Below are 16,847 nucleotides of genomic sequence, written 5' to 3'. Positions count from 1 at the left end.
GTATATAGGCAGAGGGATCCTGAGAGAAAGGCTGTGTGGGGCAACTTTGAAAGGAATTTGGGGTGGGAAATATGATAAGGGGAGCACAAAGGAAAGTTGGGCCTGTGATTTTACAAATCTAATAGTTTTATTACTTTAGAAAACAAAAATAATGAAAAAGTAATGAATTTGTGCTGAAAGATTAAAATTTAAGTATATGTTAACTAAAAATATTCAAGGTGATTTTATGGTTATCTAAAAAGATGCTGAAGAAATTCAATGTAATAAATAGGTCAGCTGTCAAGTAGAATGGAGAAGGAAATGGCAACCCACTCCAGTGTTCTTGCTTGGAGAATCCCAGGGACGGGGGAGCCTGGTGGGCTTCCATCTATGGGGTCACACAGAGTCGGACACGACTGAAGTGACTTAGCAGCAGTAGCAGTCAAGTAGAATGATTAAAAGAAACCAAGTCTTTTATTAATAACCAAGTCTTCTGGTCTTAGGCAGTTTTACTGAGAGAAACTTCTATTTATAAGGGAAAATCATATTCTTTTATTGTTTTTATTCAGTTTGGTAGTATTAATGTTGAATATTTCTTTAGAGATAATCTTAAATTGCCACTTTTTTGTTTGTTTTTGGCCAGTCAATCAAGTTTTTGTCCAAAGGTACACAGTGAGTGAAAAACTTGTTCTTTGATCTAACTCTTTGATATATAACAAAAATTCCCTGGTGGCTCAGATGGTAAAGCACCTGCCTGCAATGCAGGAGACCCGGGTTCAGTCCCTGGGTTGGGAAGACCCTCTGGAGAAGGAAATGGCAACCCACTCCAGTACTCATGCCTGGAAAATTCCATGGATGGAGAAGCCTGGTGGGCTACAGTCCATGGGGTCGCAAAGAGTTGGACACGACTGAGCGACTTCACTTAACATTATTTTTTAACTAATAGCACCACTGGGGATTTTTTTTCCTTAAATATATTTAGCATGATATAGGCTTAATTATAATTTGAATTTGACTTTGGGCTTGTATGGAGTTTACTTATGCTGAATTTGGAATTGTGAGCACCAACCACTCATTTTTTCTTAATTTTAATGTCACTATATAATTTGTTATAATACTAGTATTGTCGATCATATTTTGATACAGAGGATCTATGTAGACTTTGTCAAAGGGATGGTTTAGTCATTTAAGTTCTAACAAGGAAGCATAATTATATGTATTCCCTTTCTGAGCTGAAGATGATTGAGGCGAAGGGCCGTTACAGCCATGGCACTTAAGTCCTTTCTGTATTCTTTTATCTGCAAGGTTCATCATCCTGTGTCTTCAGTGCCTTTTCAAGTTTTCTTTCACATCAGAAAAGTTACGTTGTCTTGTTTTAGAGATATCTTCATTTTTATTATTAAAACTGTAATCATATTTAAATCTTGCAAGTGCTGTCATTAAAATTCCCTTGATTTCTTTTCTATTCTTTCTCTTGCCTGTTAGAAGCAATATGATCTCTTATATCCCCCTGAGTGAAGTGCTAAAATATGTTTGGCTTTGCCTGGAAATTTCTGACATTTAATTCCCAATAGCTGAAATGTAATTGATCACATTTATCCAGGTGAGAAAGCTGTTCCTTTGGTATAGGTTGAATTCTCCTTTCTCAATTATATAGCTAATCAAATAAACATTGAGCAGTGCTTGATTTGAATATGTAATAAGCCTGGATAGAGAAGAGGAAAATTAGTTGCTTTCAAGATACAGAGACTAAAGCTTAAGGCTTAGTATTTGGGAAGTTAACTAGAAATAAAACTGAAGATTAACTTGGTCAATGATTTCCTTCTCACAGTTTATTAATAAATTTTCCTAGAATTTAAGAAGCACATTAATGAAGATATTTTCCTTTGGTTTTAATTTTAGAACTTAATAAAACATCTTCCTGATCAAGAACAGCTGAATTCACTGTCTCAGTACCAGAGTGAATATAGCAACTTATGTGAACCCGAGCAGTTTGCTGTTGTGGTGAGTACCCTGTATTCTGCACAGAAGAAAGAATGTGAGGCTTTTCACATCATTACTGTTCACAAACCTTTAATGTCCACCGTGCTTTTTTTCTTAGCCTGAGGGTATTTATGGAAATTATCTTGATTTTAAAATATATGTTGAAATTCTAGACATAAATGAAGTCCAAGGAGTTCTTTCAAAAGCACAAACGTGATTTTTTATCTTTTCCATTTAATGTGAAAATATAAAATGAAACCTGCTTGCCTGGAGAATCCCAGGGACAGCGGAGCCTGGTCGGCTGCTGTCTATGGGGTCGCAGAGTCGGACACGACTGAAGCGACTTGGCAGCAGCAGCAGCACTCCTATGACTGGAGTGGATTTTGCTTTATTCTGGAGCTGTGTGTTCCAACATACTGCAAGAGTAGCTTCACTTTCTCATTCTACTCATTCGGTTCAGTTCCTCTCATGTTTTAGACCTAAAATTAGAAACATAGTTTCTTTTTGGCAATGAGGATGAATCAGTCAGTCAGTCAGTTCAGTCGCTCTCAGTCGAGTCCGACTCTCCGCGACCCCGTGAAGCACAGCATGCCAGGCCTCCCTGTCCATAACCAGCTCCCAGAGTTCACTCAAACTCAAGTCCATCGAGTTGGTGATGCCATCCAGCCATAAATGAATGCATTTTAGGAAATCTTCAAGACACCTTTATAATCATCTTTTTCCAGCCTCCTATTTTATAGAAGTTGGGATCTAAAGAGATGAAACAAGACTTTCCAGTATTATATGTTAGCTCTGTTGCAACTTGAATTTAAGATTTTTATCAAGTTTTCTTTTCTCCAGCTCTTACCTTCTGCCATTAAATTATCGTGTGGACGGGTACCTCAGCCATCATGATGATGTTTAAAGTACTATTTCATTTTTTTTTAATATATAAGATTTTTTCCCCTAGAGTCTTCAGCTATATTACTACCAAGCTCCAGGGACGTGGTAGTATTATATTTCTATAATTCTGAAAATTGGGTTGGATTACTAAAGGACTATGTTTGCATACTATGATTTGGCATGTTGTTGACACTTAATTTTAAACTTCTTCCTGTCTCTTCATAAATCCAATCTACTCAGCCCTCCCTGCAGTGACTCCCCTGCCCCCAAAGTTCACAGACTCAAATTAGAAAGAAAAAAAAGACAGGTTTTTCCTGTTCATAGACCTGTAATTTTTATTATAAAACTTTTAAGAAAAATTTTAGAAAAATGCTATTTTTTTAAGTTGAGTCTCTCTAGAGAGCTCTTTTATCCTCTTGTCTCTTTCTCTCTCTCTTTTTTTTCTTTATTTTCTTGTTTATTTTCTGTCCCCTGATCAGTCTTTCTCTTGATCCCTATGTGACACAATATCTTCGATATGAGATAAGGGAGAATTTGCGTTACATTTTTAAACACAAGCTGCTTAGATTTTTGATGTTTGTCCATTCCTTTTGACCCTTGAATGAAAATCATAGCATGTAAAATCAAAATTTTGAAATATTCCTATCCATGTTAAATATGAAACACAAACTTATATGAAAATATCTACTTACCAAGAAACTCTTTATGTTGCATATCGTCACAGAGATTTAAAACTATTCTCAGGTTTTTCCTGGTGATTGTCACAGAAGAATGAACTCTAACTTGCAGCTGTTTTAGGTTTATTTAAATAGCTAGGTTATGCCTGCCTTTGAAAAATGAGGGTTCACATCAAAGAGGCATGATTTACAAGTATTGTACTCAGAGGGGTCAGAAAGTTAAAATAAGTATATTCCCAGATACCAGGGCTTTAGACTTGATAATTTTGATTTTAAGACAGAAATAGTTTCCGGACATGTCAGTGCAAACTTGACCTTGACTGTGTACATTTCATGCTGATCATACCTGACTGCAAATGGAATAGAAAGAGAACAAGAGTGATGCTGCTGAAAACCATCTGCTGTTATCTGTTGATTATGAACATTTCTAACAATACTGTTTCAAATTCTTGTTTGTGTTACACTCACATCTTAAAATATATTTGTTTTGATGAAGAAAGGAAAAAGACAATTGAAGAAAAATGTGAAGTTTTTATATACTCTTTTTTGGGGAAGGGGGTAGCAAATAGTAATATTCTTCACTTCATCTTTTTTTCCATTCCAGTTTTTCACAATTTTCAATCTGGCTCTCTACTTCTCAAATCCCCACACATCGCCCAAAAGACAGGAAAACTTGCCGAAAGTTCTAAACAGTTGAAAGTTACCCCCAAAATGATGAACCACGTGTGATGCCTGACGTTTTCTGTTCTTTCAAATTTAAAAACTCAGTGAGTTCACTAATTCATTAAAGAATGATGTGTTTTCAGTTTATCAACATTGTATAAATGATACCATAATCTTTTGGTTTTAAGAAATTGATTATAATTACCATGTATATTTTTTAAAGATTCTCATAATGCTGTTTCATTTTTAAAGTAATAAGCTTAGTATACTTGTGTATATATTGAAGATGGACGGTTAACTAGAGGTAAACTAAACTGCAGATTCCTACAAGGCTTTGCTCTTGTAGAAAAACCTTTACTTATTGACTAAACCTATATTTAAAGTGCTAATCATTTCTAGCTGAAAAATCTTCAGAGTCACAAACAAGAAAGAGTCAGAGTCCACCCCAATAGGATCGAACCTTGCCTTTTCACTTGTTTTCAAGGAGGTTCAGTTCAGTCGCTCAGTCGTGTCCGACTCTCCGCGACCCCATGAATCACAGCACGCCAGGCCTCCCTGTCCATCACCAACTCCCGGAGTTCACTCAAACTCATGTCCGCAGAGTCGGTGATGCCATCCAACCATCTCATTCTCTGTCGTCCCCTTCTCCTCCCGCCCCCAACCTTTCCCAGCATCAGAATCTTTTCCAGTGAGTCAACTCGTCGCATGAGGTGGCCAGAGTATTGGAGTTTCAGCTTTAGCATCAGTCCTTCCAATGAACACCCAGGATTAATCTCCTCTAGAATGGACTGGTTGGATCTCCTTGCAGTCCAAGGGACTCTCAAGAGTCTTCTCCAACACCACAGTTGAAAACCATCAAATTCTTCGGCGATCAGCTTTCCTCACAGTCCAACTCTCACATCCATACATGACCACGGGAAAATCCATAGCCTTGACTAGACGGACATTTGTTGGCAAAGTAATGTCTCTGCTTTTTAATAAGCTATCTAGGTTGGTCATAACTTTCCTTCCAAGGAGTAAGCGTCTTTTAATTTCATGGCTTCAAGTAGGTAGACGGGCGTTAACTGTTTCATCTTCAGGTGCTGTGCACTGATATGGTCATTTCTGGAATTGTTTTCATTTTTATAGAAATCAGTTAAAACCCTGCAGTTATTTTCATTGCCAGTTTACGATTTTCTTTTATCCAATTATGTAAATTCATTAATTTGATTCATGTGAATTACAGATGTATTCTATTTAAATAAACACTCAAATTTGATACAGTGGATAAAGTCACTAAAGTTGTTTGCATTATATAATCCACTTTAATTCCACACAAGAATTATGTAAAACAGCAAACAAACAAAATCCAGCTTACCTGGACATCAGTGTTTGTCTCCATTATTTCTGTTTCATAGAAAGGCGGTTTGTGAAAGTAACACATCCAAATTACTGGTAATCAGTGTCAATTAAAGGCCAAATAGAAGAGACTTCCTTGGCTGTCCAGTGGTTAAGACTCCAACCTTCCAGTGCAGGAGGCATGGATTTGATTTCTTGTCAGGTAACTTAAGGTCCTACATGTTACGTGGTGTGTTCCAAAATACCAAATAGAATATATAAAATAGAACATGTAAATTAGAAGTATGTTCTACTTTTGTCATATATTCAGTTTAGTTCAGTCGCTCAGTCATGTCCGACTCTCCGTGACCCCATGAATCACGCCAGGCCTCCCTGTCCATCACCAACGCCCGGAGTCACTCAAACTCATGTCCACAGAGTCGGTGATGCCATCCAGCCATCTCATTCTCTGTCGTCCCCTTCTCCTCCCGCCCCCAACCTTTCCCAGCATCAGAGTCTTTTCCAGTGAGTCAACTCGTTGCATGAGGTGGCCAAAGTATTGCAGTTTCAACTTTAGCATCAGTCCTTCCAATGAACTCCCAGGATTGATCTCCTTTAGAATGGACTGGTTGGATCTCCTTGCAGTCCAAGGGACTCTCAAGAGTCTTCTCCAACACCACAGTTCAAAAGCATCGATTCTTCGGCGATCAGCTTTCTTCAGGTCCAACTCTCACATCCATACATGACCACGGGAAAAACCATAGCCTTGACTAGACGGACCTTTGTTGGCAAAGTAATGTCTCTGCTTTTTAATATACTATCAAGGTTGGTCATAACTTTCCTTCCAAGGAGCAAGCGTCTTTTAATTTCATGGCTGCAATCAGCATCTGCAGTGATTTTGGAGCCCAAAAAAATAAAGTCTGACATTGTCATATATTACTTACATGCAAGTATCCCAGGTTCTATGGTCTATAGAGTATGGTATTCAGATATACTATTCAGAAATGTGTGAATATCCGTTAAAGTGTATGTCCCTTATATTTTCTTTCAACCACTCAACTGTTTGCTATGTCTATATTATCTCCATGTTTCCTGTAATACAGAGTTTCCATATCCACTTTTACTTATTTCTCCCTTGCAATTGAAGCAAAGTTCTTTAATACTGATGTTATCTGTGTTCTTTAAAAAATAGTCTTAATGCAGGTGAGCTGTATCTTGGTACTTTTATGGTACTAAACATTTAATTGCTCATCTTAATGCTATTAATTCACGATAATTCAGAATCTTGAGGTGCAGCCCTGAACTGATTCTTGCAGCCATTCAAACTGGAGCCATGGCCAGTTTGAGCAGGACAGTCCCCAGATCTTCCAGAGGTGGCCCTGCTGATGCCTTGCAGTCTAGTAGTGCTGTTGACATGGTGATGTGTGTGTTAGTTGTTCAGTTGTGTCTGAGTCTTTGAGACCCCATGGACTATAGCCCACCAGGCTCCTTTGTCCGTGCGATTCTCCAGGCAAGACTACTGGAGTGGGTTGCCATTTCCTTCTCCAGCTGACATGGTGATGGCTGGTACCTTTTAGAACTGATAACCCATTGCTGTGAATTCAGGACCTAGGAGTTTGTTGATATTATTGACTTGTTTTGTGGCTGATAGCTATGTTTTCCAGGAAATTTTGGCATAAGGAAAAAATAACACATCAAATAGTCTGAACAAGCTGTCATTTAATTCTCAGAGACTAAGTGTTCTAGTCAAATGATATTTTGTCATTTTAGAGATGTGTTCTGATATGTGGTCCATCTTTATATCGTTCCGTGTATTGTGAAATGAATGAGATAGTTTACAGCTAGTTTTATTTGTTGGTTTAGGTTTTGAGCTCCCCTGATGGCTCAGTTGGTAAGGAATTCACCTGCAATGCCGGAGACCTGCAATCCCTGGTTTGGGAGGATCCCCTGGAAAAGGGAAAGGCTACCCACTTCAGTATTCTGGCCTAGAGAATTCCCTGGACTGTGCATAGTCCATGGGGTCACAAAGAGTCAGTCATGACTGAGCTAGTTTCACTTTCTAGGTTTTGGGCAGAAGACATTGAATACTAACCAATGTGCTAAATTTGAAATGTTCTTTTCCCTAGACAGTCCAGGATGAAACTTTTTGTTGAGAAATTGTTTCATATTTGGAATGCCCTAGTCTCATGCTTTATTCAGCTTAATTTTCTATCAATAATATTACGAAAGGATAATATACTTCTTAGAAACTCTCACTCATTGGATGGATCAGTTAGCTGTCTGTTTTCTTGGATTCCTTACTTTTCCTCTTCAGCTTTAGTATCTCCTTGTTTATTTCCCTCAAATACTGCCTACTCATCAAAGGCTGGTTTCTGTTGAAAGAACCTGATTTTAGTTGTATGGCTGTATTTTTTTTATATTTGCAGTCATCTTTTGATCAATAAGCCATTAGGTAAAATCACTGTGCTCACAGTGGTACGGTTAACTGTGTGAGAAGTAAGATATGTAAATATTCAGTGGGATCACAAGATTTAGCTGAAGCTTAGAAAGAGGCCTAAAATTTGCATTTGAAACTTGGTATACTAGAACTTCTTTGATTAAAAATTCTAAGCTTTTGAGTATTTGTCTCGACATTATTTAGTTCTGTTAAGCTGCCAATTCTTCAAAGAAATTGTAGTGTTTATAGGAAATTGAACAAATGTTTTGTTTGTGTACTGTATTTTGATCTGCCACCATTTGGTGTCACTGTAGGGCAGGGCTTTTAAACTTTGTGCAGTAGAGACTTTTTTATTTTTAACCAAAACATGTTGTAAGAAGTTCATGCAAATTTCCTTCCATTAAAAATGCCTCATTTTAAAATACACCTAAATATTCTTGTTATAAAACATTTAAATAGCATATAAAAATATTGAATACAATGTAGAAGTTTCCTTGTATCTCACTACCCACTGCATTCCATATAAATGATCTTTTTAAATGTTTTGCTGGGTTTCCAATCCTATTTTTTTGTATTTACAAATGTATGCATATTCATTTGCACATTGTTCTAAAACTTTTCACTGTGAAATATGTTTTGGAGATTTTGTTTTTATGATGTGATGCTTTGAAATTCCTATATGGTATTTCATGCTGTACTCAGTCATGTCTGACTCTTTGCAGCCTCATGGACTATAGCCTGCCAGCCTCTCCTTTCTATGAAATTTTCCAGGAAAGAATACTGGAGCAGGTTGCCTTTTCCTACTTCAGGGGGCCTTCCTGACCCAAGGATTGAACCCTTGTCTCCTAAGTCTCCTGCATTGGTTGGGGGATTCTTTACCACTGTGCCACCTACTGATATTTTGACTTTTTCTGTAACTATTTCCTTAATGAAGGATGGTTAGGTTTTGTTTTCCCCCAGGTTTAAAAATAATAATTCTGCGTACCTTGTTTGCATACGTGTTTGGAGGGAATGTTTTATAGAGGTTATGTGTGTGAACTCTGGGTTTAAATCCGACATCAGCCTCACAAGCTTTGTGATCTTGGGTAGTTTTTCATTTTCCTGTACCTCACTTTCTTTATTTGTGACACTTGCATTAGTTTCCTGTTGGTGCTGTGAAGGCATCAGAGACTTAGTGGCTTGAAACGAAATGCATTTATTGTCTTAGAATCCTGGAGGCCAGGAGTCTGGAATGGGTCGTTAATGCTGTGTTCCTCTGAGAGCTCTGGGAAGGGTTTCCTCCTGGCCCTCCCCGCGTTTGGTGGCTGCCCACACTCCTGGCTTAAGGTCTGCAGTTGCGCTCACTTCTCCTTTTGTCATCATGTCACGCCTCCTTCCCTGGCTCTCTCCTCCACTCTCATAAGGACATTGTGTTTATATTCGCTAATCTAGGATAATCAGGAATCTTAATTTAATCACATTCACAACGTCCCTTCTGCCATGTAAGTTAACAGTCAGAAGTTTTGGGGATTAGTCTGTGGCCCAATTTGGGGGAATCACAATTCTGCCAAACACAGGCCAGTGGTCGTGTCTGCCTCCACTGTATTTTTCTGAGTATTAAATAGATGCAGTGATACGTGTAAATCAGCTTGTAATCCTAAACTCTTCTAAAGCTTAACTTTTGTGATTAATATTATTATTTATTTGTAAAAGTCGCAGAATTTGAATTCATAGGTGAAAACTTCTGTTAATCTTGATCATTTCTGCCGAGTTACCCTTCTAGAAATTATGTCAATTTATATTTTTAGGAACAATATACATGAGGATTTTTTTCTGGCGCCATCACTAATACTTAATATGACCTTTTTTATTCCACTTGTGATTGTTTTTTTCACTTTATATTTCCAGGCTACTGAATGAGATTGACACAGTTTATTATATATTTATTGGTTATTTATACTTCTTCTTGGATTTATTTTCTTATTATATTATCTTTCTTTCCTTATGGTTTGTAGAAACTCCTTATATAACCCATGTGTTATTCCTTTGTAAATATTTACAGATTTTCTTACTGCCTCTCACTTGTCCTTCCATGTTTATTTATGATGTCTTCTGTATCCTACATTTTTGAAGTTTGATTATGAAAATGAATTGAAGATCCATGTTCCTCACTCAAGTAATGTTCTATGTTTTAGGACAAGCTCAGTACTTTGCACATAATTCAGTTCAGTCGCTCAGTCATGTTCGACCCTGCGACCCCATGAATTGCAGAACGCCAGGCCTTCCTGTCCATCACCAACTCCTGGAGTTTACCCAGACTTGTGTGCATTGAGTCGGTGATGCCATCCAGCCATCTCATCCTCTGTGGTCCCCATCTCCTCCTGATCCAACCCCTCCCAGCATCAGGGTATTTTCCAATGAGTCAACTCTTCGCATGAGGTGGCCAAAGTATTGGAGTTTCAGCCTCAGCATCAGTCCTTCCAATGAACACCCAGGACTCATCTCCTTTAGAATGGACTGCTTGGATCTCCTTGCAGTCCAAGGGACTCTCAGGACTCTTCTCCAACACCACGGTTCAAAAGCATCAATTCTTCGGCACTCAGCTTTCCTCACAGTCCAACTCTCACATCCATACATGACCACTGGAAAAACCATAGCTTTAACTAGATGAAACGTTGTTGGCAAAATAATATCTCTGCTTTTTAATGTGCTATCTAAGTTGGTCATAACTTTCCTTCCAAGGAGTAAGCGTCTTTCAATTTCATGGCTGCAGTTACCATCTGCAGTGATTTTGGAGCCCCCCAAAATGAAGTCTGACATTGTTTCCACTGTTTCCCCATCTATTTCCCATGAAGTGATGTGACTAGATGCCATGATCTTAGTTTTCTGAATGTTGAGCTTTACGCCAACTTTTTCACTCTCCTCTTTTACTTTCCTCAAGAGGCTTTTTAGTTCCTCTTTACTTTTTGCCATAAGGGTGGTGTCATCTGCATATCTGAGGTTATTGATATTTCTCCCGGTAATCTTGATTCCAGCTTGTGCTTCTTCCAGCCCAGCATTTCTCATGAGGTACTCTGCATATAAGTTAAACAAGCAGGGTGACAATATACAGCCTTGACGTACTCCTTTTCCTATTTGGAACCAGTCTGTTGTTCCATGTCCAGTTCTAACTGTTGCTTCCTGACCTGCATATAGTTTCTCAAGAGGCAGGTCAGTTGGTCTGGTATTCCCATCTCTTTCAGAATTTTCCACGCTTTATTGTGATCCACACAGTCAAAGGCTTTGGCATAGTCAAAAAAACAGAAAGAGATGTTTTTCTGGAACTCTCTTGCTTTTTCGATGATCCAACTAATGTTGGTAATTTGATCTCTGGTTCTTCTGTCTTTTCTAAAACCAGCATGAACATCTGGAAGTTCACTGTTCACGTATTGCTGACGCCTGGCTTGGAGAATTTTGAGCATGACTTTACTAGTGTGTGAGATGAGAGCAATTGTGCAGTAATTTGAGCATTCTTTGGCATTGCCTTTCTTTGGGATTGGAATGAAGACTGACCTTTTCCAGTCCTGTGGCCCCTGCTGAGTTTTCCAAATTTGCTGGCATATTGAGTGCAGCACTTTCACAGCATCATCTTTCAGGATTTGAAATAGCCCACCTGGAATTCCATCACCTCCACTAGCTTTGTTCATAGTGATGCTTTCTAAGGCCCACTTGACTTAACAATTCCAGGATGTCTGGCTCTAGGTGAGTGATCACACCGTCATGATTATCTGGGTCATGAAGATCTTTTTGATAAAGATCTGTGTATTCTTGCCACCTCTTCTTAATATCTTCTGCTTCTGTTAGGTCCCTACTATTTCTGTCCTTTATCGAGCCCATCTTTGCATGAAATGTTCCCTTGGTATCTCTAATTTTCTTGAAGAGATCTCTTGTTTTTCCTATTCTGTTGTTTTCCTCTATTTCTTTGCATAGATTGCTGAGAAAGAGTTTCTTATCTCTCCTTGCTATTCTTTGGAACTCTGCATTCAGATGGGAATATCTTTCCTTTTCTCCTTTGCTTTTTGCTTCTCTTCTTTTCACAGCTATTTGTAAGTCCTCATCAGACAGCCACTTTGCATTTTTGCATTTCTTTTCCATAGGGATGGTCTTGGTCCCTGTCTCCTGTACAATGTCACGAACCTCCGTTCATAGTTCATCAGGCACTCTGTCTATCAGATGTAGTCCCTTAAATCTATTTCTCACTTCCACTGTGTAATCATAGGGATTTGATTTAGGTCATACCTGAATGGTCTAGTGGTTTTATAGGTACGTGTAAATAGCAGTTGATTCAGTCTTTCCTTGGATGGTGTGGAACATCCTGTAAAGTTGTAGAATGAGTGAAATGCTACTTACTGCCCCTCACTGACTCCCTAAACTACTGTGCTTGCTTCCTATAACTTTTACATGGATGTCTAAAATTCTTAAAATAGTATGCCTTAAAAACAAACTAACAAAAAATCTTCATTGAAGTATAATTGGCACACAGTAAAATGCATATATTTAAAACTTGTAGAATTTGATTCATTTTGATATAAGTACACTTGTGAAACCATCACCATAATCAAGATAATGAACATGCTCATCAACCCCGAGTGCTTCCTCAGACTTCTCTGTGAGCCTCTCCTTCCTGCCTGCTCAGGCACCAACATCAGGTCTTTGAGAAGCAGCGGCAGCCGCTCCTCCCGCCTCTTTTCTCGCCCCTCAGTGCTTCATTTCCCAGACCACTTGCCACGTTCTCAGGGCCCTCGCCCAGGCCAGTCCACACTCTGCTGCCCCTCTTCTCTGCTTTGGGAAATGCTCTCTGGAATTCTTTCTCTAGCACTTCTGTTATTCCTTGCATAATTCAGGATCCTTCCTCTTTGTTATCATATTTCTGGGTACTTATCTCTAGATGGTTCTTATTTCCTTGAAGCATAAGTATGGATTTCATTTATGCTTGGGACTTTTTGACAGGCTGAAGTATACCATGCTCATCTTTATATTCCTGACCCATGGTCCATGTTCCACTACATGGTGGCTACACCATACAGGCTAAGTGAATATGTGGATAATGAAAGAGATTAACAGAAAGGAGGGAAAATATATATAGCAAGAATAGTAAAATGAAAATGAAGTTAAGAATTTTTTTTGATATTTTACTTTTTAATTTATTTTCTGACTATAAAAATTTGTAATACTTTGAAATTATCAACAATTATTAGAAAAAAGGTTCACAGAAAAATTGGGGGCAAGTTACAGAGATGTTCTGTATGCACATGCATAGCCTCCCCCTTTATCAATGTCTTCCACTAGAGTGATACATTTATCATAATTCCTGAACCTACACAAATACATCATAATTGCTCAATGTCCATCGATTACCTTAGGGTTCATTCTTGGTGTTGCACGTTCAATGGATTTGGACAAATATATATCAATCCTGGGTGAAGGACTGATGCTAAAACTGAAACTCTAATACTTTTGCCACCTCATGCGACGAGTTGACTCACTGGAAAAGACCCTGATGCTGGGAGGGATTAGGGGCGGGAGGAGACGGGGATGATAGAGAATGAGATGGCTGGATGGCATCAACGACTCGATGGACATGAGTTTGAGTGAACTCCTGGAGTTGGTGATGGACAGGGAGGCCTGGCATGCTGCGATTCATGGGGTCGCAAAGAGTCAGACTCGACTGAGTGACTGAACTGAACTGAACTAACTGATAATGACAAATATCCATCATTATGGTACGATACAGACAATTGTTTTTAAAAATCACATTTTGAAATGAAAATGTGTACTTTTGAGGTAGTGATTTTAATTTTTGTTAAAATGAATCTCTGGCCAGTTATTTCTTTGGTAAGAAATGGTTAATTTAAAAGTATACCAAGTAACCAGTAATTTTGAGCATAAAAGTCTGAATTTATACTTGTATTCAAAACAGAATATAACCACCCTATATGATTCTGCCACCTACTTTGTAGACTTGTCACTTTGTAGACTTATTCCACTTTTCTCCTGGTGCCACACCTATGTTGGACCTTTCTTGATCCTTCTTTAACTCATGAGGCCATGCTATTTAAGTTTGTGAACACTCTGGTACCTGCCCTATACAGTGCTGCTTTTGGTACTCAAAAGAAATTGAATTTTTTAAAAGGAAAAAATTGAATTTTTTCCTCACAATTAAGGAAATTGTGATTTGGTGTAAGAAACATGGCTAATTGAAACAACTTCAGAAGAGGCTTATCAGAATTGGTGTGGAACCTGAAAGAATATATCCACTGAGTCATCACTTTCCCAGACTTAAAATACCCACCTCTCTTTCATTTAAGTGTTGATTATTTGGAGTGCTTTGCAAATGTCGGAATGCAAAATTTTTGATGTTTCACAGAATTATCAGTTTCTTCTCTTAAGAATCCATTTTGGCTTCTTGTAATTACTATTTCCTTTTCTCCTTAATAATCCATCTTCAGTCTTGCCTGTCAGTGCCATAAATCTCCTCAGCCTCTCTTCCTGGAAAATACGAGCTCTGCTTGTCTTCAGTTGTTGCCTTTGTCCCAGGTCCTTCACATTTCAGTATGCTCTAGCTAGCACTTTGGCAACCTCATCTGCAAATCTTTCACCATCCAGGAGGATATTTGTTTAGAGTAACAAACTGTTACAACTCTCTCCATGGCTATTTAAATCTTAAAGGTCTGCTTCTCTTAAGATCATGAACATTCAGCTGTTGTTCAGTTATTCTTGTCCCTTTGCTTTGTAACCTTCTTGACATGTTTCTGTCGGGATCCAGTACTTAATATAGGCTGCCTAGCACAGATGGCTTTTCTTCCACCTAGTAAAAGGCTTATTAATTTAGCTTGCTTTCAGTTGTCATTGGTCTGTAGCCTGAAATTCTTCAGACATGTCATACTCCTGTCATTTTCCTTATAATCTGATTTCTGCTTTTCATCTCAGTCAGTGGTCTAAGTCAAAATGATCACAACGCCATTTGAATTTTTAGTGAAACTTATAAAAATTTTGTAGGTTTAAGTAGTTAAACATCAGTTGTCAGGTAAGAGAAATTTCTGTTTCACCCATCCTAGTATTTTCTCTGAAGATTTTTTTCTCTCACAGATTTCTGCTTATTTCTGCCTACATATGACATGGTGGAGGTACATATTGACAAAACTCTTAAAAGGCCATTTACACCTTTTCTTTACATGATTTTTGGTAGTATGAAATATTGTATAACAGATTTATTGATTTAGGCAAATATACTGAAATTCACAGAAAATTCAGTTTAGTTCAGTTCAGTCACTCAGTCGTGTCCGACTCTTTATGGTCAAACTTAACATGGCTTCACTGTTTGTGGTTTGAGTATATTTAAGAACAGTTCTGATACTGTTTGTGTTCTCATTTAGCTGATTCTGAGAAAGTGGCTCCATGTCTACTAGCCTTTTGGGTTACATGGGTCTGAATTTCCAGACTTGTATGGGTAACTAAACCACTGTCTCATGTGTTTCATTTCAGTACCTGTCCCCTTGGTTCAGCAGTGATTCACTCATTTGTACATTTATTTGACAAATATTTATGGATGCCTCCTCTGTACTTGGCCTTGTTCTGGATTCTGAGTTTGTTGCAGGGAACACATCTCTTCCTCCTTGCTCTTACATTGTAGTTGCATATAGTGAAAATGAATACAGAAATGAAAGCGCAGAGTCAGGTGACCCTCAGTACTCCTCAGCACATGGTGGTGAGAGACAGGTACATGTGTGTGATCAAATGCCTGTGGAGGGCCTCTCTCCTCTAAGCAAGCACTGGAGTGACCGGCTCGGGGGATAGCTCACAGACAGAGGCCACAGAGCGCTGGGCTTTGGGGACAGTGGGTTAGGCGCAGGGGAGCATGGATGACGCAGAGCGGGTGGAGGGGCGGGCAGCGGGAGAGGGAGGCTCCAGGACTGCGCTGGCAGGGTGTGGGACCCGCGGCCATCATGCTAGGAAATCACTGGAGATCTTTACACAAGAAGTGAAGTTGTATGGTCTGTGCTTTAGGTTTAGGTCAGGTTGATTATTCTGGCCACTGTGTGAGGAACAGGTGGTGGGGTAGAAGCATAAATTGAAGCCAATGGCCAGTTAACATGCTATAACAATGATGAAGGTGAGAAAGGGTGGTGGCTTGATGGCAGTGTCCATGGTGCGAAGGGCAGAGTGCATATAATATTTCAAAATTAGGGAAGCCAGGGTATCCGATAGGTCGGATTTAGGGAATGAGAAGAGTCCAGGATGACCCCAAGGTGCTTTCCCTGTATAATTAGATAGATAGGAGATCCTATTTCCAGAGAATAGGAAGAGACTTGAGAGAGAAGCAGACTCAGGGAGGGAAGATCACTTAAAACATCTGTGGACATGTGAGTGGACCTATGCAGAAAGCAGTTGGGATTAAGCTGGAGGTCAGGGCTGAAGGCATAAATTTGGGAGCTAGTCACATACTTGTGGAATTTAAAGCTCTGGCACTGGATGAGATCACCCAGGGCGTGAATCAGAAATGTAACACAGGAGGCCATGAGGGCACAGCAGAATATGCAAACCTGACCATTTATCTCAATCTTCTCCCTGGAGAGGGACTCACCATCTGCAAGGGTTTATTTGTTTTTGTTGCTGGTTACCACCTCTCTTAGGAAAATCGCAATCCCTGGTCTAGGGAATTGTACAAGGTGATTTTTTGATATGACACTATTGCAGTTTGTTTCAAAAACTAAGCATGAGGCAGGGCGAGAGGGCTGTTTGGCATTTGTTGGATATAATTCATTGGGGACTTATGGAAAGAAGCTGGTGGTCATGAGAACAGTGGTCATGGAATATGTATATGTGAAAAGAAAGAAAAAACTGCTTTTGCATGCAGATCTTGCTCTCATGAAGGGAAATGGAATGATTTC

The 16,847-nt window shown here is 38.9% G+C and overlaps 1 protein-coding gene across 2 annotated transcripts in view; it reads left to right on the top strand.

Annotated features, from left to right (window-relative positions):
- DIAPH3 (diaphanous related formin 3) overlaps window positions 1–16,847 on the top strand; it is a 582,052-nt gene that overhangs the window by 270,771 nt on the left and 294,434 nt on the right. For both annotated transcript variants that reach the window (XM_088842795.1, XM_088842794.1), the window contains one exon: window positions 1,882–1,983. In XM_088842795.1, the coding sequence (XP_088698921.1) occupies window positions 1,882–1,983 (102 nt within the window). The remainder of the gene's footprint in view (window positions 1–1,881; window positions 1,984–16,847) is intronic.

The sequence above is a fragment of the Moschus berezovskii genome, chromosome 13 (assembly GCF_049115385.1).
Source record: "Moschus berezovskii isolate FMDL1 chromosome 13, NW_MosBer_1.0, whole genome shotgun sequence".
In the NCBI taxonomy this organism is placed as follows: domain Eukaryota; kingdom Metazoa; phylum Chordata; class Mammalia; order Artiodactyla; family Moschidae; genus Moschus; species Moschus berezovskii.
Note: the sequence above shows the minus strand (reverse complement) of the source record. Positions and strands in the feature narration are given on the sequence as shown.